The 22608-nt window shown below is 28.4% G+C and overlaps 1 protein-coding gene and 1 long non-coding RNA gene across 2 annotated transcripts in view; one reads left to right on the forward strand and one right to left on the reverse strand.

Annotated features, from left to right (window-relative positions):
* Positions 1 to 21178, reverse strand: part of LOC100206343 (tyrosine-protein kinase receptor torso) — a 142487-nt gene extending 121309 nt beyond the window's left edge. The window contains exons 1-6 of the mRNA XM_065806074.1: positions 20851 to 21178; positions 20726 to 20770; positions 17274 to 17321; positions 2614 to 2671; positions 2152 to 2342; positions 1919 to 2066 (exon numbers count right to left, since the gene is read on the reverse strand). Of these exons, the coding sequence (XP_065662146.1) occupies positions 1919 to 2066; positions 2152 to 2342; positions 2614 to 2671; positions 17274 to 17321; positions 20726 to 20770; positions 20851 to 21024 (664 nt within the window). The 5' untranslated portion in view covers positions 21025 to 21178. The remainder of the gene's footprint in view (positions 1 to 1918; positions 2067 to 2151; positions 2343 to 2613; positions 2672 to 17273; positions 17322 to 20725; positions 20771 to 20850) is intronic.
* On the forward strand, positions 728 to 18347 carry LOC136084873 (uncharacterized). The gene is made up of 3 exons (XR_010640909.1): positions 728 to 809; positions 18085 to 18146; positions 18250 to 18347. It is a non-coding gene; the product is annotated as an uncharacterized LOC136084873 (long non-coding RNA).
* Positions 21179 to 22608: the final 1430 nt, after the last annotated feature.

The raw sequence follows: 22608 nt of genomic DNA on the forward strand, positions 1-22608 counted from the left end.
TTAATTATTTCCAACTGCTGGAAAAAATGCTGTGATGGTAGCTATCACTAGAAATCATAAAATCCTGGTTTTTATAAAAATACCAGCAAAAAATAAAAATAGTTAGTTTTTGATTTTTTTATCCTAATTTTTTTTAATTATGTTTTGTAAAATAAAGTGAATTTTTAGATATTACCAGTGCATTAAGACTTCTGTTAAAGAAACTAGATTAATCTGTTTTAGATTTTGATAAAATATATAAACTAGATTCATCTGTTTTAGATTTTGATGAAATATATAAACTAGATTCATCTGTTTTAGATTTTGATAAAATATATAAACTAGATTCATCTGTTTTAGATTTTGATGAAATATATAAACTAGATTAATCTGTTTTAGATTTTCATAAAATATATAAACTAGATTCATCTGTTTTAGATTTTGATAAAATATATAAACTAGATTAATCTGTTTTAGATTTTCATAAAATATATAAACTAGTTTCATCTGTTTTAGATTTTGATAAAATATATAAACTAGATTCATCTGTTTTAGATTTTGATAAAATATATAAACTAGATTCATCTGTTTTAGATTTTGATAAAATATATAAACTAGATTCATCTGTTTTAGATTTTGATAAAATATATAAACTAGATTCATCTGTTTTAGATTTTGATAAAATATATAAACTAGATTCATCTGTTTTAGATTTTGATAAAATATATAAACTAGATTCATCTGTTTTAGATTTTGATAAAATATAGTTTTTATCACAAAGCACGAATTTTATGCGATTTAGCTATATATGCAAAATGGATTGTAGTCAGGTAAACAAACATAAAGTTTTTGTCATACCTGTTTTTGATATAGTTTAATATTTTTATTTATCAATTATCAATTCTTACAAACTAAAAATTAAAACTTATTAAAATTAAAAAATTAAAAACAGTAATATTGATTAATGCTGAAATAACAAAATAATTAAAAAGTCACGATGAAATAAAGTATCACCTAGAACAAAATCTGGGTTTTCCTTTTTCTTGAAGTTGTTGTTATGACGTACCTTGCTTAACCTTAAGGTTAAACAAGGTGTATCACTTAAGATTAAACAAAGTACATGTACCTTTTTTTACCTTAAGGTTAAACAAGGTACACCACAACAAAAATTTGCACTTTTTTAAAACTTAGCTGCCTTTGCTACCCGACACGAAAAAAATCAAAATCATTTAGTATGAAAAGTTATATGATTATTTTAGGAAACCTAATTAAATGTCTATTTTTAAAAAAACAGGTATTGAAAAGTTTTCATTATGAATCAAAACCCATTTGATTTTAGTCAAATAAATTAAAAATTGCTGCCTTTTCATATTCGCGTTCTTTTAATTTTCAGTTTGTTATTGCACAACAACCCAGTGCATGTAAGGGTTAAATGATGAGTTTAATAGTAAGTTTATATTATTCCAAAGTTTATTTATACCATTAGTTATTTAGTCCACATCGCTTTTGTCTGTACGGAATTACTCAGGGCAACATTGGTCAATTGATAAATATATCGGAAGATCTCAGCCCAATGCATACCCGTACAATAAGATAAAAATGAGCTGCTGATAACAGTCCGAAATTTTTGTAGCACATGTTTACATTAGACAAATATTTAGCAAGTTAATAATGTTGAATAAATATTCATTAACATTGTTTTAAAAAAGAAAATTTCGAACTAAATAGTTGAAAAATTTTTTTTATAATTTTTTATTTTTTTGTATGACATGGTTGTGAGTTTGAAAAAAAGTTACACCACTAAAGCTAACTGCGGAACGTGAGAATGTACGTCCAGCAAAAATCGGCTGTGTTTTAAAATATTGATATATGGTTCCCAGCTCCATTAAAACAAACTTGCATTTTTATCTTAGTTTTAATAAATATTTTAAAAACATACTTGTATAACTTGAAGTTAACTTGATTGTTTGATTGTATCCTTTAAAATTAATTGGATACACATTCAGCTGAAATTCTGATCCTTCCACATATGTATCAAGATTATTACAAAGAAAATCCTCTTCTACTTTAAACGTGTTTTCAGTCACCTAAACAAAAACAAAAAAATGTATAAAAGTGCTGTTAAAACAAGTCTTACAAAAAACAAAATAAAAATCAAACTAAACAACATACTAAACCCAAAACCCTTTCTGTCTTTTCATTTATAACAGTTATTGTGATTAAATATACGCTCTTTACTTTATTATTGTTTGATAAAATAATTGGCCAGTTGAAAATAACGCTTAAATATCGAATCTTAGTCGCAACTACTTCATATGTTGAATTTACGTAAGGTTTATTTTCGTTATTGCTATCATTCTGCTCTAAATAAACGTGTAAATAAAAATGTTATATACAAATAATAGTTCGCAAATTTCCTTTGGAATTCAGAATATAATGCTCCGTGACATGTTAAACTAAGTAACATCAATGAAGATTTTGTAAAAATCAATTTTAAAACTTGTTTTAAATTCAATCTTTAAACTCCTCTTTCTTTAAGAAAAAGGAAAAACTAAAAAGAGTTAATCACGTTAGAAAGAGTTAAAGATATACTTTTAAAAGTAATAAATTGATACCAATTTTAACAAATAATACCTGAAGTATTTGTAATATTGCTGAAGAAATGACAGCCTAATTTGCAAAAAGTAGAATTCTATAAAAAAAATATAAAAATACCTTAGTATGCTTAAGGCTAATGCCAAAATGTTTTTAAACTGATGATTTTTTTAAACTATGGAGAATAGCAAACAAATATCTTTTAATATATAATAAGATATTATTGTGGAGTAGCTTTTAACAGTTGTGAAGTAGCTTTGGATAGTTAGCAATATTATTATTCAAGTGATAATGCTTAGCAATCAACGCTCAGCAATTTGAAATTTTTGGTTTTAATTTGTTTTAAGTCAAATCATTTTTGTCTTCAAACTAATATTTAATAACTAATATTGGGCATTGCATTTAAAATGTAAAGTTTGCACTAAGGATTAAAATTTGTTTTAGTGCACATTAATTAACAAATTTTGAATATTTCATATAGTTAGATATGTGCAAAAAGCTTCATTTGAGCAATTAAACTTAAAGTTTTGAAAACAAAATTATTTGATTCTCTTTCAGTTACTATCTCTTCTAGCGTATTAATGATCTTTTTCTAGTTCACATAGATTCATTTATTAATTTAGTACGCGCTGTCCAACTAGTAGAATATATGCGCTTACCCCTGCTTTTGGGTTTTCTTGCAGTATTTTAGTAGCAACAACGGGAATTTTACCTTGCAGAGCAGAAGCACCGTCATATGTTTGTCCACTTAGAATACTTAATGAAAACTTACATCTAACTTAAACCATGTGTACACCACACACATGGACTTTTCCAGAAGAATACTTGCTGAGTCAGTTTTTCATTGAAATAGACCTCCAACTATAAATAGGTGAAAAGATAATGAGAAGGTCTTCATTAGAGCATTAAATGGATGCGTCATTATTCCAAACGCTATTAAACAATTGTAATGGTTTTTAATTGTAGGTTTATTATTTGACTGACTTATGTTGTTTTTGAAATGACTAAAGTATATTGCACATAAACAATAAGAAAAAGTTACTTTTATGTAGGGATTTGTAGAAATAAAGATGTAATTAACAATTCAGTTTTAAAAACACATATTTATGAACAATGTAATACTTTTGGTACCACGAAAGAAACCTTTTTTAGATAAAACAGTGGTAAAAATACGATATTGCCCATATTAAAAAAAATCAATGGGTTCATGTTTAAACAACAGTGGCTCAAAGTATGGACTAACTTTGTCTATTACTTGCCAAGTAGGAATCTGTACATAAAAGTTTTTAATATCTTTATCGTCTGGAATGTACGGCAAAAGTTAATGGAAGGCAGCAATCTTCTTAGTGTTGATTGGGATCACTCCATCCGGATATGCTTTGGCTGTTGGAAGAGGAAGCACTGAATGATCGGAGTTTTTTAAAAATAAATGTTTGAAACTGAAATCCATTAATATAGTTTCTGCAAATTACTTTTCCTTTAGTTTCAGCTTTGTGGCTCATATGCATAAAAATGCTGATTTTGTATGTGATTTTTTTGTTCCTGGGGACATTGCGGCTAACTGTTTTATCAGATAACTTTTTCATCAGATAATTTTTTACAAAATTGAGGCCACTAGTTCTTAAAATCAGCAATGTCAGCATTTTTTACAATGACAACAGAAAATGCATTTTTTTAAAAGAATGACAGCAGCAGGTTATTATACTCTTTTAAGGTATATATCCTATCAGTTTTCTGGATTTTTCTTTTCAAGACAGATTAGTCCTGATCACATGGAAGAGAAGTGTGACCTCTCACAAGAAAATATCGGTCAACACTCTTAACCTTGCTTAGTGATACTAGTGCAGAACGTAGCTTAACAAAGGTTAGTTCTTGTTTTGGCCCTCACACCCGTCAGAAAACACATGCAATATTTTATAAATTTTAGTATAAAGGAGCAAACTTCATCAGGTACCTTAACAAAAACAAATGTGAGTCTATTATCTCAAAAGTTGTGTATGCAGAAAACACTAACAATCAGCTGCCTGAGGTAAAATGTCTTTTGAACTGGTAAAGAAGTTGCAAGTTTTATCATCATCTTAGCATTTTTGAGCAATTTCTTTAATTTTTCTGGAAAACATTTTCTTTCTGTGAATATAAACTATTTTCTCAACAGCTGCAGCTGGCTTAACATTTCCGCCTAAATACTTACTTTTAAATTTTACCTGTACATACCATCAGATGTGCAGCTTTATGTGCACACTATGTGTCAACTTAATGTGTACATTATGCGCAGCTTCATGTGTACATTATTTGTCAACATATTTTCAAATAAAGTTTGTAATTTAAGTTGATTCTAGGATACTTCTGTTAAAACGCCGAGAGAATGTTAAATGCAAAAAGTTTTTTATTGAGAAAATATTTTTGGTATTACCATTGTGAGTTATTTAAGTTGGATGATGACACTTTCAGGTTTAGCATTTCCTGAAATATTTCTTCCACCTTCATCGCGAGGGAGTTTTCCTGTTTTTCAAAAGGTTGCCCAGCATTCTTAATTTGTCACTCACAAAGTGAATATTCATAAAAGCCTTTTTGCATGCTTGGTGTTTTCTAGATGGTGTTGATATTTCATTTAAAAAAGGTTGCACCTCGTTTTGGCTTTGAAGACTCATTAAAGAGCTTACACCTTCTGCTTTACTTAACCTCAGCGGTACACATCAACGACTAAAAAGTATATAATTTTAGGTATATACTTTCCAGCGTAGTTTGTGCAGGGATTTTTATCAAAGCGAAGTTGTTTTATTGTTTCACTCTTGTAGATAGGCTTACTTACTACTCTTATTCCCTTTTTTTATTTTGTATACGGGTGCTGTCATCAGACTCCATTATTAAATCAATTAGAACCTGGAAAACTCATAAATAGTCACTATAAACTAGTTAAGCACAACGCAACAATACAAAGATAAAAACATAACCTCCAATCAAGTGAATTAACTTGATTCAATGTAATTATTCAACAATATTGTACTTAGGGCTACGCCTTTTATTCCATTCATGTAGAATTCTTTGTACCGAATTAATCTCCAAGGGAATTGTTTTGTAATCATTATTGGTTTTCTAAAAATACTTTTACAACTGATTGTCCAAAAGGAGTTGCTTGTGTTGCAATTGTTAATAATTATTCAAAAGAAATATAGCAAACGATAGTCTGAAAGGAAATTGGTTGTGTAACAATCATTACAACTTCTATTCGCGCAGATTTATGGTTCTAGATTACGCTGCGTTAACTGTTCCATAGAGAAACACCATAAGTCAGTGACAAAGGTGTTTTTGAAATCAACTGTAATTCAAACTCGCAATCCAACGCATTCTGAAATGCCGGATTCATGTAATCTACTATGGGAGCTTTTATCTACCCTCAGATAACTCAGTTCTGTGCTAAATTAATTTTTTATCTGAAAATGACTTAAGGTGTTTTTAAATGACCTATTTTTTTCATTTTTAGATGCTCAATTGAAAATATTACCGAGTGTATTAAAAATTTACAAAACCAAGCTACAGGTGACTAAAATATCAATGATTATTTAGATATTTTTGAATTCAAAGAATAGCATACTTAGTTTAGAAATTCGTCAGCTAAGAACCAAAAGGCTGTATGACCACATTTGTGTTTTTTCTGTTTATAAGACAACTTTGTTTACATTTATTTTTAACTCTGTTCCTTAAATACAAAAATAATTAAACTAAATATAAAAATATATATATAAAATAAAATAAATACAAACTTTTTTTACAACTTTTATACGTAAATAAAAGTTTGCATAATTATATACAAAAATAACGTACGACAAAAAGAAAGAAATTGCATAATTATAATCAAGCATAATTATATACAAAAATAGCGTGCGACAATTAGAAATAAATTGCATAATTATATACAAGCATAATTATATACAAAAATAGCGTACGACAAAAAGAAATAAACTGCATCAATTAACTTAGAACAAAAATGGAATAAGCATAGCAATAAATTTTTAAAACGATTAGCTATTATCACATATCTATAGAACTAAAGTTTTTAAGTAACATATTCATTTAACTATGCGGGGTTTCTCCTTTCTCTGGTTGACCGTATGATCGATGGTAATAAACTATCGACGGTTTCTCTACTGTCATGTTGGTTACAGTACCAACCGTCCAAACTGAGATGAACTTTGCATCAGCGTATTATTTCTCAATATAGCGGAGGCATTCTTGTGTACATCAGTGATAATATTCCTTCTTAAAGGTTAACAAAAACGGATTTTTCTATTAACATTCAAACTATCACTTTTGAAATTAAACGAAGGATGAGGAAATGGCTAGTGATTGCTGTTTATAAACTCCGAAATCAGAATTGTGACTATTTCTTCAATCACCTCAAAGGAGTGTTTGACATTTTTTTACAATCATATATAGATTATTTTCTAGTTGGTGATTTTAATTTGCAACCTTCGGATAAAATAATGAAGGAATTCCTTCAACTTTATCAATGCATTAATTTAATTAAACTACCAACTTGTTTTAAATTGGTTAATAAACCTTCATGTGTAGATTTTATACTCACTAATAAAAAGTCGTGCTTTCAACTTGTGAAGACCTTTTGTACGGGTGTGAGTGATCATCATCAACTAATATACACAATGCTTAGATCTACGTTTTGTAAGTTACCACCTAAGAATCTAATATATAGATCGTTAAAAAAACAAGCGAAAAATTTGCAACAACACTCCATAAAAACTTAAATTCCTGTAATGATATAGATACTTTTAATGAAATATTTAGAAAAATTCTAAATTTGTATGCCCCTCTTAAGTCTAAAATACTTAGAAGTAATAATAAATTTTTTATAACTAAAGACGTATGGAAAGCAATTATGCTCCACTCTACATTATACAAAAAATTCCTTAGTGATAAATCTGACATTTCGGCGCTAATGTACAAAGGACAAAGAAATTGGGTAGTAAAATTAAACTGTAAGCTAAAGAAAATTTAATTTGGGCAAATTTACACTCTCTCAATTTCAAAAACATTTCTGTGAAAGTTAACTAAACCTCTCCTTTCAGATAAATCAGGTAACTCTAACGAACGTAACACTTTAGTTGAAAACGGTAACATCATCTTTGACAACTCTTTATTGACTAATATATTTATAATAACTATTTCATAAATGTTGCAGTGCCATCTAGTAGTACAGACTTTATCGATTCGTCTTTATTTTTTTGCTCTAGAGACCCAGTTGATGCAGCTATCAAAAAGTATATTGATCATTCTAGAATAATAAACATAAAGAAAAAATTTCGTACGTGTACACATAGTTTCCAGTTCCATCAAATCCTGATGATATTACAAAAATTATAGGGTCTATGAATAATAAGAAAAAGAATTATGGTGACATACCAACTTTTAAGTTAAAACCTTATATTGTTCACTTTAAGGACAGTCTTACAGATTGCATAAATAATAGTATCCATGATGGTAAATTCCCATCATTTCTAAAAATGGCTGATGTTATACCATGTTTTAAGAAGTGTGACCCAACTGATAAGTCGAATTACCGTCCAATTAGTATTTAACCAGCCCTTTCTAAAGTTTTTGAAACTATTTTATTTGAGCAAATCTTGATATACATTCAGTCTAGGTTCGATAAACTTTTGTGTGGTTTCCGAAAAGGTTATAGTACTCAGCATGCACTTTTTTCGTTACTATATAAGTGGCATGAATGTATTAATAATGGAGGTGTTGTTGAATCAATATTAATAGACCTCTCAAAAGCGTACGATTAGTCCCGCATGACTAACTAGTTGCTAAATTAAAGGCCTTACTAAACGTTTTTCGAAAGAAAGTCTTAATCTTTTACTATCCTATATTTGTGGTCGTAGACAAAGGGTAAAAATAGGGTCTACTGCCTCAAATTAGGTAGATACATTATCTGGAGTGCCTCAAGGGTCAATCCTTGGACCTATTTTGTTCAATATCTTTATAAATGATTTATTTTTATTTATTAAAGATATGGAACTTTGTAACTTTGCTGATTATAACACTATTTATGCTTGTGATGCTTTAAGAAAGCAACCAATACCATCAATTGCTTTCAGTTAAACTCGATGGTTGTTAACCCAGATAAGTTCCAATTTCTTTTGGTTGGCTTAAAAAACACAAAAAATCTATCGCTAAAAATAGGTAATATAAGGGTTTTTGCCTCCGATAGGTAAAACTACTTGGTATAACAATTAATAAAGATCAAAAGTTTGAAGAACACATTAAAAAGTTATGCAGTAAAGCTAATGGTAAATATTTTGCTCTTTCACACATAATAATAAGAAATATTTTATCCCGTGAAAAATCTATATTGCTGTCTAATGCTTTTATTTTGTTTAACTTTTCTTATTGTCCTCTAAATTGTATATTTTGTTCAAAAAAAGATGACAAACAAATAAATAGAATTCATAAAAATGATCTTAGTATCTATAAACGATTTGAATTGTCTCTGGATAAACTATTAAATTTTGATAATAGTTCAAGAATCTAAGAAATTCGAGATTTCTTATGATAGAAACTTTTAAATCTATTAATTGTTTGAATCCAATATTAATGAAAAATCTTTTTACTGTAAAAAATCTTATGTATAAACTCCGTTGTAGCAAAAAACTCGTTCCACCTCCTAAAGGCTCCATATATAATGGTTCATGCTGTACATTATATCGAGCCACCTCGCTCTGGAACACTCTAAATAGTGAGACCGTGTCCGCAAAAAGTCTTGAGGTGTTCAAAAAACATATAAAGAATTGGTATGGTAAAATTGCGTTTGAAAAATTTGTTGTTTTTAAAGTTTTGTTTCATTTTATACTGACTTCTTTAGCTAAGATTGTATTATTATAAATATATTGTTTTTTAATTGAAACAGTTGTAAATTTTCATGACATTTTTTTTTAATGAAGTAATTGTAACTTTTTCATGACATTTAAATGTGTGTGTGTACTGTCTATGAAGTTTCAATGTTTTTCTACCCTTCAATTGGTAGACGCCATTTTTTTGAGAGCCAGGTGCAGATTCTTTATGCGTTCCCACCGTTATCAAAATACCGCAAGTAACGAACATGTTTATGTCATCGCAGCTGTTTGTTTTACTGCGCGGTGGTTATGCTCCACATTTGCTTATCATTTTCCACACCTATACATCTTTTTTACACACCATTTCTCACATGTTTGAAAAATCGCTGGATCTAAACACCGCTCTATTGTCCATCAGTAGTTCTTGTGGTGGGCAATTTTCTCCAACGGAAAATCGAATTGGTCCACAGTCAATCATTGATAAATATGGCACATTTTGTAGTGAGTCACATCACAAGCGATGCGATACAATGTATCAGAACATCTAGCCCTCCATTTTTTTATTTTAATGGAGCTGAATCAATTGAACTTTATTGACAACTTGCACACGTTCTTCAACGTCTTTTCTTAAACATGCGGAAGTCTTTTTTGCACTGTAAACATTTTCCAATAAACGCCAAAATGTCGCTTTGAGTAACATTTACGAACTTTTGATCCAATATACCACATAGTTCATTAGTATTTCTTTGTGAATGCTCATTTAACCAGGTCTTTAGACCTAGTTAAATGAGCTTTCACGAAGCTTTCGCGTCAACTTTTTTTTGGAGAACGGAACCCATTTAAACGCGATGTTCACATTACATTCTTTTATTAAGTCTTGTAATAAAGAAGTTCTTTTTTAATAAACATTTCTAATAGTCCATTTGATCGAACCTATGATTTTTAGTCAGTATACTTTTTAAATATCCATGATCGGTTACTGAATCAGTGATTCCTGATAGGTTTTTTATATCCCACCTAGCAGCTAGGTAATCCACACACCACAGCATCTAATTTAGAAACATTGCATAATATAACGCATACCATAATTAATTCTTCGAAGCCAAGCTGCAAACTAAATTATTACGCCATTGTATTTTATAGCAACTTCCATTGTCAAGCTACTTGCATCACACCACAATGTTGCTCAATGTAATTCCCTTCATCATTTCCCTCTTACGGAGCCACTAGCTTCTAATTTGCGTAAATTTCGACCAACCATGACTGAGCTTGATCTCCGATTAGATCGTCTCAAGCATCTCTTTTGCTTTGGCGTTTTATAAAACTGCAGAGTCTTAATAAGTTTCCACATATTAAAAAAAGTCTCCGTTGTGTTATTTTTTATTTTTAGTATCTTATGACTTTGTAATGATGTTTCTACGTTTTCAATAAAATTCTTTCTTTTTATTTCTAAATAGCTGTAAACCCAACACTCGTGCAGCATTACCCTGCTCCGGCTCTTTGGTTACCAATCCAAAACGCGCCAAATAAATTAAGAAATTTTCAACTGATCTCTTTTTCAAATTAACAATTTTGTCGCCGATGAAGTGGTCAGTTGCTTCACTAATGCCTGCATCAAGATTCAACACTCTGGTTTAGTTTGAAGACATAATTTTTGTGGCAGAATATAACCCAAAACCAAGACTTGTAAGAGTATTTTATTTTTTTTGACTACCCTCTGATGCTTCTATAAAGTTTGATCTTGTCTGATGGTTTTGTTTTATGGTTTTTAATTTTATTTGTAGATAATGAAATCTAAAGATTTGCAAAAGCTTGTACTTTCTAAATACCAAAATGGTGATGGTCCATCAAAAATATTTGCTGACATTAAGGGTGTCATTAGGTTTCGTAAAATAAATCGGTGGTGTCAAATGATAAGAGAGACAGGCGCTATTGAGTTGAAATGTCCATCAGGTGGTCCAAGATCAGTTCGAACAAATGCAAACATTCAAAAATCAGAAGTAGTCTGAAACATAAAAAGAGGGTTTCATCTCGAAAATTAGCTAATGAACTCAATATCTCCAGAACCAGTGTTCAAAGAATACTTCAAAAGGATCTCAATTTGCAGGCATACAAACACAGAGTTGAACCACTGCTTACAAATGGTAAAAAAGTCAAGAGAATTAAATTTGCATTTGGATAAGAAATTTGCAATTGGATAAAAACCATTTTCGAAAAGAACAATCACTAAAAATTCTGTTTTCAGATGAAAATTTTTTTGATTTAAATGGTATGTACAATGCCCAAAATGATCGCATATGGTCCACTAATCGTAATGAAGCTGATAAAGAAGGTGGTATTAAACAGAAACAAAAATTCCCTCAAAAGGTAATGGTTTGGTTGGGAGCTTGTTCAAAATGTGTTACACCACTAGTTATTTTGGACAAAGATACAGTAAATAATGATTGGTATATAAAAAAAGTGTTGCCAGTGGCCTTGAAATATGGAAACGAGATGTTTGATGATGATTGGACATTTCAACAAGATGGAGCAACCTCACATACGCATCATTTAATTCAATAATGGTGTCATGATAATTTTCCTGCTTTTATTGACACAAACCACTGGCCTCCAAATTCCTCCGATCTCAATCCTTTAGATTACTCAATATGGGATGAACTCGTTCACCAAATGAAATGGAATAAAATTAAATCAAAATTAACATTAATTCAAAAACTTAAACGAGCTGTAAAAAACATAAGAGTAAATGTAGCTTTAGAAAGTTGAACTAGTTGGACCAATCGCTTATTTCGTATGTCAAAAAATAATCGAGACTATTTACATTAAATAAATTTTAAGAGAATTTAATAATAAATCTTTTAAAAAAAAATTCACTTTTATAGCTTATAAAATAACAAAGTTATAATAAAAATACTACCTATGTTATTTATCTTGGGCTACCCGTTAGGTGTTTCTGAGATCAAGCGTTGAAAATTTGTCACCGATAGTTCTCTATCTTCTCACAGTTTCATCACATGCGCCACTTGAGGTATTATGTGAACTAACATACTGATTCAACTCGCAAAAGTCCAAAACAGGTCGCATTTTCTCTTTATTTTTATGTTGGACTGCCATTAACAGAACAATCCCTTCTGTATTTTTTTTTTATCTTTGTTTCATGGTTTCAACCAACCTCCACTCATGAGTCTATCTCTTTATTAACTTAATGTATCAGCTGGGGTTCTAACTTGTACTGCGCGACTGAATTCTTAAGTTGTGGTTCACTTTGTTTCCATTTATACTTCCCCTTTGTAACATCAAATTAAGCACCAAAATCCTTGTCTTTTATAATAACAGATTTTTTATCTGTCTAAATTGAAACAAAACTAAATTCAATTTTTCCAATGTACTCCAGGCCAATTTGACATCCACTCTTCCTCGGCGATTAATGACATTCATACCATTAACGGCATCAATACCTTTGACAACACTTTTTGAATTATTACTGATGTTTTTAAGTTTTTTTCTTTCTATGGTCAATGTTGTTGTAGTTTTTCTCACTTTTTTCACAAGTTTTCTATTCAAAGCTATACCATAAGTTCGTTTTTTCTATATGAACACCGACTTTCTGAGCCATTTTGTTTAAAATAATAGTTCAAGTACATTCACTGTCAACCAGTGCTTTTCCACCAAAGGTATTCACCTGCACAATGCATATCGGAAGCGCCATTAGTCGTTCAGAGATACAGCTGGCGCTGGCAATTTCCCATTTAAGTTTCCTGATGTGATGAGCGATATCTCGCAATTTTTCCAGCTTTTCTTCATCGGAAACACTTTGTTCAATCATTAACTACTTGTTTCTTTGAAAAATCGATTCAGGCAACATGTCCAGGTTTGACGCAATTGTAGCAGTAAAAATCAGTATCGAATAATTTCTTAACTTTTTATAGAATCCAGAGATTATTGTTGAAACACATTCTTCTCTTGTTGCTTCCAACATAAGTACTCTTGCGTGGTTTTATGCATCCTGCAAATTGAACCTAAATATTTTCATTTGTGCTTTTAGCTGCTTCGAAATTTCACCAGGCAATCCAGTTATGGATGCTGTTTGCAACAATTCTTCGCTTTCAACAATGACCAGTCCCATAAGTTGCTCATATAATGCGAATGCACTGCCTTCAAGAAACAACGGAATGGTCATTGACAGATCGCCCATCTTTTGCAGCTCTCCGACCAGTTTGAACTTTTTCAGCTACGCTACAACATCTCTAGATCCATCAAACTTTGCAATCATTTTTGCCATAGATATCATACTGCCGAAACAGCTTGTTAATACGATAACTTTGGTTACTTATTTTTATCTCTGTTTTTATTCAAATTTTGTTTACAACTTTTATACATTAACAAAATTTATTGAGGGCGTAATTATATATATAAAAATAGCTTATGACAGTAATAAATAACTTATGCAGTAATAAAATACATCAATTAACTTATAACAAAAATGTAATAAGCATAACAATAAACTTTTATAACAATTAGCCATTATCGCATTATTAATAAATATTCATCAACCAGAAAAAACAAAAAAAACAAAAAAAATTTAAGAAATATTTTAATATTTAGTAGAAATTTTTGGTACAAAGTCTTTACACACTAAAATCTAAAAATTTTCTTGGAAATATTGACATACGGCCTCCTGGTCCTCGGATGACGAGTTGTTAAAAAAATTTTAACTGCATATCAAATGCTATTACAGAACAAAGTTTCTGCACTTCGACATTTTAAAACTTGTAATCGGTCTCTACAATGACGAGTGACGTTTAAAATAACTTTTTCTACATGTTCACACATAAGAGATCACATTGCTAGTGTTGCACAACATTTTATAATGGGAAACAACTGTCGTGTGATGGGAAATGATTGTCGTGTAAATTTTTTGACTACTGTTTGACTATAAATAAATAAGGTTGCAATAATATTGGGAATAAATATTATAAAGGGTTTTATTTTAAATTTGAATAAAATGTGTAAAACTAAAACTTGAATCAATTGGACCTTGAAATTGGATGAGGCTAACCCCCGGAATTTAGAAAAATTAAAAGAACAATGGTTAGCTTCATTTTAAAACCTGGTTTTTCCCCCTCTCCAACTTTGAAAATTGCTGGACCCAGGCATATACATAAAAAAAAACAGTTTTTTTATAAGTTTTAATAGAAACACTTTGATATCTATCATGTTTATCTTTTAAATAAACCAAGCAACTATTGAAACTAATTTGAACTAATGCGTTTCAAATAAGAAAGTTTTGTTAAAAATAGGTGGGTTTAAATTACACAAGTTTTGTTAAAAAATAGAGGTTTAAATTACGCTAAAGTTTTAATTTTTTAATCATAAAAAGAAAAAATTTAATAGAAAAACAACTTATTGTTCAACTTAGACTGTAGTTATTTTAACAGACGTAAAATAACTTTTAACATTGCATTTTATCTGCAACCTTTATAAATATTTGTTTGATTATTAAAGCCAATAACAATGTACACTTGTTATTTGGCTGTTGCGTTAAATGTTTATGTAAGAAAACAAAAGCTTATCAAATTTTTGCTTTTTAAATTAAAAATTCAATGTTATGTTTCCTTGGCAACTGATTATCATTACTTGTAAATATTTATTTGGTTATAAAGATTATTGACAACATGAAATATGTGTTAAGCATTTGTTAAATAAAATACTAAGAAAAATTAAAGAAACTTTACTATTTAAACATTTAACACCTGTTAATTACAATTTTAGTGAGCAATGCAATATTTTAGAAAATTTAGCTTACTTTATGTCACTATAATGCTAAACAATCAACGACAACTTTATTTTGTGATACCATCATGTGATCAAAGTTCTTTGATCTTTAGATTTTTAGCTCCATTTTTAGCAGTTACCCATGTTTAAAAACAAAAAGTTTTCAAAATCAATACTTTTGTATATAGAAATACAAATAGGGAGAGTGGGGTATTGGCGAACAGCTAAGCGGGAGTGTGAAGTAAAAAACGAAGTAAAAAAAGTAAAAGACACTTTTTTCTTCACATTTAAAAAAAAAATTTAATGTGAAGACTATAAAATTACAATTTCAATTACCAAACTTATAACTACTGTTTTTTAGAGTGTATTTAAGTTATGCTATGTTATCTTTATGAATTATACAGTTTTAATTTGTGATCGACCGAAATTCTGTTTCGGTAGCGGTTTCGGCCGAAATTTTGGTTTCGGTATCGGTTAAAAATTTATAAAGTCTGCGGCAGATTGTTGCTTCCAAAATAAAAAGAATTAATTTGAAAAAAATAATAATAAAAAGACTATAATAGCAGAAAAGTTTAAAAAAACAAAAAAGTTGCTAACTTTTGTATAAATTTTACTTTGCTATGAATTGTATTGTACTCGGGAGATAGTACACCAAGATAGACCATTGACAAAGTTTTCTTATGTTTCTCGTGCCCATTTTTTGGAAATTTGATTGTAAAAACTTTTAGACATCATTCTGAATTGGGAATTATTCTTGTTTATTACAATAAAATGTTTGAGTCAATTAGCACAATGACGAAGTAAAAAGCTACCAAACTCAATATAAAAGGTTTACAAACCGCGTAAATTTTTAAGTTGAATCTTAAATGTATTATTTTCTATCATAAAACAATAATTTTATAAAAAAACTTATTTATTCTTTTTTCTAATGTATATCTAAAAATGAAATTGTTATAAAATATATTAAAATTGTTACTTTTCTACAGCATGGAAACTCTCTTGCTACCGTAAAGTCATTTTTTTTAGAATAAAATAAAATCTTCAATTTAAAATTTTAAAAAGGTTTTAAAGTTCCAAAATTAAGATTAAAAAAAACTACCACAAAAGTTGAAGTTTTGGGAACGAGTTAATTGTAGATTGCAACAAACTGTTTAAGTAATTTTAATCAATACAAATATCATACTAAGTATACAATCTGAATTAACGTTAACGTTTACAGCGTTCGATAAAATTATTAATATAGTATTTTTTTAAATTTAAAACAGATTAAATCAATTGAAATAACGGTGAAACTTCAATTGTTCTAATGATACTCTAAATTAAAGAAGAAGGAATGAAGGCAAACAACTTGCTAAAAGAAAAGTGAATAATAAGATAATCTACTTCAAAGATGTTGTTGAAAAAAAACTTTTTAAAGATATCTTTCATCTAGATGATATGAAAAGCTTCAATCTTTTTCTTAAAAGTTTCTTTTAAGTTCTGCTTTTAGTTCAATAACTTTTAAGTTTTTAAGTTATTGAACTAAAAGGTCTGAATCGTTTACTGAAAATTTAATCATTCTATATTTTACTAAATGTGCATTTCACTATCTTTTTTATTAAAGAACAATGTTTCAGTAAATCTTTACTAGTCTAAAACACTGCTGAAGTCTACAATGAGTAAAGATTATATTAATAATTTTCTTGTTGTTTCCTTTAAATACAATCTTGCATTATTATCGTAGCGGACATTTTGTCTGAAAAAACGTCTTTTGAAAAGCTCGTTTTTATATTAAATCTAGTTAATATTAATTCAAATATCTAGGAATTAGATATACACACACAATAAGTTTTTTATGCAACTTGACATTTTGTATCTACCATTTCTGTAATCTCTAAATATTTACAAATTCACTCAAAATACATTTACCATTTGTGACTAAGCTTACATATTAGATAAGTACATTATTCTAACCCACTGTGTTTAGTTACATTGTAACATTTTAAAACATTACTAATGTTTTAAAATGTTACAATGTAACTAAGCACATAATAAAATGTTTAAATAAATCATATAATATTTATAATAACTTACTTTACAGACCAAACCTTCACTTTTTACAACAAGTTTATAACAATCTATCTAAATAAAAATTGAACCTATCTTATAAAATAAAATTTAAACAACATTTTTTTTTTAATTGAATTAATGATACCAAGAAATTTTCTACTAAAAATAAATGTTTTGAAAGCAAAAACAATAAGGAAATTGTTTTAAATCTGTAAAAAATTATTTTTTGTTAAATTTATATGCTATACTAGTAGGGGAGAGTGGAGCACCATGAGACATGGGACTTCATGAAATATTGTAATTGTGGAGGCATCTTAGGAGTTGTGACAACCATTTTCATATGGTGAAATAACTACTATTGAGCTGTGTTTTGACAAAAAAAGTTATATCATTTGACATCATTAGGCCTGTGAGAGTTTGAAACTTGTGTTATTTTGATAACGTACATTATTTCGTACTACAATCCGTAGTCTGTTTACTTCATTAAATAAAATTATTAAAAAAAATAGGGAAACTCGTGAACTTACAAGGAACTCGTTAAACTTGTGAGACTATTTAAAGTAAAATTAAAAAATTGTACCTTGGTACAATTTTTTAATTTTACTTTAAATAGTCTCACAAGTTTAACGCATTAATTTTGGTAATTAATAAGTTTATTTAAACTAATCGCTTAAAAAAAGATATACTAAATAAACTGTTACAAAGCAAAAATCAAAAGTGTGTCATGGTGCCCCACTCTCCCCTACATACATTTGGTTTAAAAATTTAAATATTAGCAACTAGTTTGAAAAAAACTATTATTTTAATTATTTATTTTATTATAAATTATTTTTAGCTTCTCATTGTTGCAAACCATCAATAACAGTTAAACTAATTGGCATACGAAAGACAATAGTGGTAATTTGATAATTTTCTTTAATTTATTTTTTTTTTTTTTTATTACTTTCATGTTTTGTTGTAAAAATATATAAATACAATTAATATTTCAAAATAAATACAGATAGCTGGGGCAAGAAGAAAATACAATTTGTCATATCGCCTAGCCCCGAGAATTGGTTTCGTAAAAGATAATTACGTACAGCATATATGTTTTACATGTTTTACATGAAATAAGACTATCTTATTGGAAAGATGAAACAAAAAGTTGAAAGGGAAAAAGATAGAAATTATAAAGAAAGTTAGAAAGAAAAAAAGAAAAAAAAATTTTTAAGACTATGAAAATATCCAAAATTTTCAACACTTATTTAATTGAATTTATTAAATTTGATTTAAAATAATGGAGTAGTTCGTAAAAATAAGTGAATTAACAAATCCGTAGGAAAAAAAAGTAATGAATAAATACATAAAAATAAAAAAATAATTTGCACAACATATCATTTGCAATAAGATTTATGCGTTTTAACTTCTTTTTTTAAAAAATTAAAATAAAAAGTTAATAATAGAAAATAATTAATTATTAAGTTAAAAATAGAAAAAAACAAAAGATGTTAATTAAGTTTAAATAATAACTAAAATTATTAGTCAAAAGCAAAATCGATAAGAACCTGAATGTCTCCAAATTAAAAATAATATATTTTAGCATGATTCAACCAAAGCGACACTAGGTTGACAAAGATAAACTTTAAAATAAATTGAAAAAGCTTATCTGCACCACCAGATAACTTTAGAAGAAGCCATACACTCCGTCACTAACCAGAAGCATTTGCTTCAATTTTGCTTTGAATTTGTTCAAGAGTAAAACTGAAAGAGAGCTTTAAGTTTACTTTTTTTTAACAGATATTGAAAACTCAGTTGCGGCAAAAAAACTTTCGAGCTGAAAATAAGTGTTGTTTAATTACCTGATTAAGTATCTGTGCTTATATATTATAAATAACGAGTTGAAAATGTTTATTTTTTATTTTTGTATTAACTTTTAAACTGTTAAACATTGGTATAGCAAGAATATTGTTAATTTCTGTTTGTTATATTGATAGTTGTTAATAGGAAACTTTTCTATTTTTTATACTTTTTACTTCTTATACTATACTATTTACTATTTATACTATAATATTTACTATTTAATATACTATACATAGATTTTTTCAGTTGCGGTCTTTTAAGAACAATATCGAAAAAGCACGCCATTTAAAACAGTTAAAATTTATAGAAAAATAAAACAAGAAAAGAAAAAAAAATCCTTAAATGATTCTTGAAGAAACATCCCGAATAAAAATTGTTAGGAAAACGCTTTTTTAATTACTTTCTTATTTAAAGTCATAGTGTACTTTTAGTGAAAAGGGTAGTGATTTCTGATTGGTCGATTTTTTATGTTTAAAGAATGCCTGCCCAAACCAAAACCCTTAATCGATGTATGAGCGATTATCAATCTCCGTTCCCCGCTGTGACATTTTGGAGCGTTGCTCAACGTAGTTAAGGCGAATTAAAAAACTTAAATCAAAAATGTTTATAAAAACCTCATCTTTGACAATCTATAACTTAGATTTTAAATGAAACGAAATGAAAAAAAACTTTATTTAATACTACTTTTTTTAGTGTTTTAGAAATATTTCTTTAAGGTTTTTTTTATATATACAGAATTTAAGACTTTTATTTATAAAGTCTCTTTTTGAGACTTAATAAAAGTCTCAAGACTTGAGAAAAGTTGTTTTAAACAAAGTTCAAAAACGTCCTTAATTTACGGGGTTTTTAAAAGAGCTAGAGATTTTACAAAGTATTTAAATCCATAAATTTTCTAAAAAAACATGTTTTTAACTCAAAGTTGTAATGTTTACCACTGAATAAGTTAAGATAAACAAAAGAAATTAATTGTTGGTAGTTGTAGCGCTTTTTCTTCTATTACCTTAGGAATTTTTTACTGTTTAAATGTCTTTGCAATTGCTAAAGTAATAGCAAAATCCTCACTTAAAAATAGCACTCAAGAACTTGAGATTTCACAGGTCCAGACCTGTAAAATCTCAAGTTATATGAAAGCTATAGTTAGGATTCGATAAAATACCGCATGTAAATTATATTTAATTATATAAAATATTAAGTCTTGATTGGCATCATACATTTTAGTTAAACTTTAAAAGAATACTTGTAATCTACTGTAAGATCTTTTGTGTTATTCCTTTAAACAATCTAATTGTTTGTAATCTTGCAGACTAGATATATTATTAAAATATCTTGATTGTTTAAACTAATAACTGACTGATGGCAAAAGTGCCACTCAACTGTCGTTAAGTACTGCAAGAATAAACATGCAATTTCGAAGTTTATATAAGTAAAAATTTTAAAATGAACTAATCATACTAGCTGCCGTGGCTTTAAATGAACCAATCGGACTAAACTAGCGTGACTTAACAATAAAAAAATAGAGCAACGGCATCGTTGCGCTAGCCACAACGTAAATAAAATAAGCAAATTTAGTTGACAATTATCTGTTTATGTGTATGTATGTGTGTGTGTGTGTTTGTAAACCAAACTAGCATTTATACCTCTTTACAACAAGAAGAACGACCACTTGTACTCAATAAATCGAGCTAAATTGAAAATAACCTAGCAAATACTTTGAAAGCTGTTAAATTTCATAAGAAGATTTTTTTATAAAAAGTTCACTTACATTTGTAATATGAATGCAATACGAATATAATTGGCTCCATATAAACAGATCTGTTGTTAAATTACTATTTTCTATAGAATTCCCAGAAATAAGTGAACATCTTTCTGAGTTGGATAAAGATATCTCAATTTGGCAAAACACAAAAAAAGTTAGAAAGAAAACCCAAATATTCATCTTTTATGTCATCATAGAATCATAGAAAGATTTTAATTACGCATCACTTTAGTCGTCAATTTGTAAACAATTTTTAATGAAAAAATACGGTTCTAATTACAGTTTCGTTTGTTTACATTTCTTAGTTCATATTTCATAATTTAAAAAAAAAAAAAGCTTTATTTACATTTTGTTAAAATTTTTTGCTTTGATTAAAAAGACAAACTTTTGAGTAAAAAAAAAACACTTATTAATTGAAATACTAAAAAAGTCTTTTGTTTTATAATTTTTTTATTTTTTTTTAATATAAGAATTATTTGTTTAAAATGTATTTATGGTATTCAAAAAATAAAACTGTTTTTATTTTATATTCTAGTACGTGGTTTTTGACTACTTGTCTAATAACGCATAGCGTTTTTATGACTTAAATAAAGTCATTAAACAAAACTATTTTATGTTCGTGGGCAGCGTCAAATAGGATGTATGTATGCGTGCACCTTTAGTTGGAAAAAATTACGACTATTTATAAAAACCGTTTGTTTTAATAATTTAATCAAAACTAAATTTTATTCATATTTGATTATAAATGAAGGTGATATTAGAGATTTTAAAACACTTTTGTATTATATATTAAGACGATCCGCCTTAATGTATAACATATTAAGGCGTAGCACAGTGTTTTACAGAGTTGCTTAAAAATGGCAAAACTCTTTATAGGTTAAAAGTAGACATATGATATATGTTTATAGAGGTTTTTGGGGCCAAGGATTTCCTTTTTGGGCTCTATTTTAATTTTGGAGTGGTCACAACCACACAAGTAGTTATTTTAGCGGTTGTCAAGGGCGGTGATGGAGTGACTCGATGGTTTTTAAATTAGGTGGGATATGTTGTATCTCAAAATATAGGGAACTGTGGTCAGGGAATTTAAATCTGGGCATATTCGGTCTTAAGAAGAGATCATGACCCTCAAATGGCCATTTCAGGGGTAGTCAAGGCTGGTCCTGGTTTATCCCGATGGTTTTTCAATTAGACGGTACATGCTGTATGTCAAAATATAGGTAATTGATATAAGGAATTTGAAATCTGTCTATATTTGTCTCCAGGAGTGGTTATGATTGCACAGGTAAGGACATGGATTGTCAAAACATTTTCATGATTTTTATTTATTTTATGTACTTAATTTCTTTGATATTGTGAATATGATTATACTCACAATATCAAATTATATTTTTTTCATATAGTGAATATAATTATATTCACAATATCAAAAAACATTGTTTGTTTATATAAACAAGTAACGTTTCATAAAATTTCATAAAACTTTATTGAGATTTTTTTATATATATAAGAATCTAGGTGATAATATACATCATACATTAGTACATCAGAGCCCCTTAGCCTTTTCAGGTTGATTTGAGTCTTTGACTTATCTCTGACTCCTCCTTATTTCAAACACCTTAGTAACGTAGCTGCAAAGCATTTTTATTATAAGATCATTATTTGTTTGAGGCCTGAAGAATTTCATTGTGTAGTGATCACTGTTGTTTTATACACCCTAATATTAATGTCTAAAACATTAATATTAGGGTGTATAAAATGACTATT

The sequence above is a fragment of the Hydra vulgaris genome, chromosome 09 (assembly GCF_038396675.1).
Source record: "Hydra vulgaris chromosome 09, alternate assembly HydraT2T_AEP".
NCBI classification, from domain to species: domain Eukaryota; kingdom Metazoa; phylum Cnidaria; class Hydrozoa; order Anthoathecata; family Hydridae; genus Hydra; species Hydra vulgaris.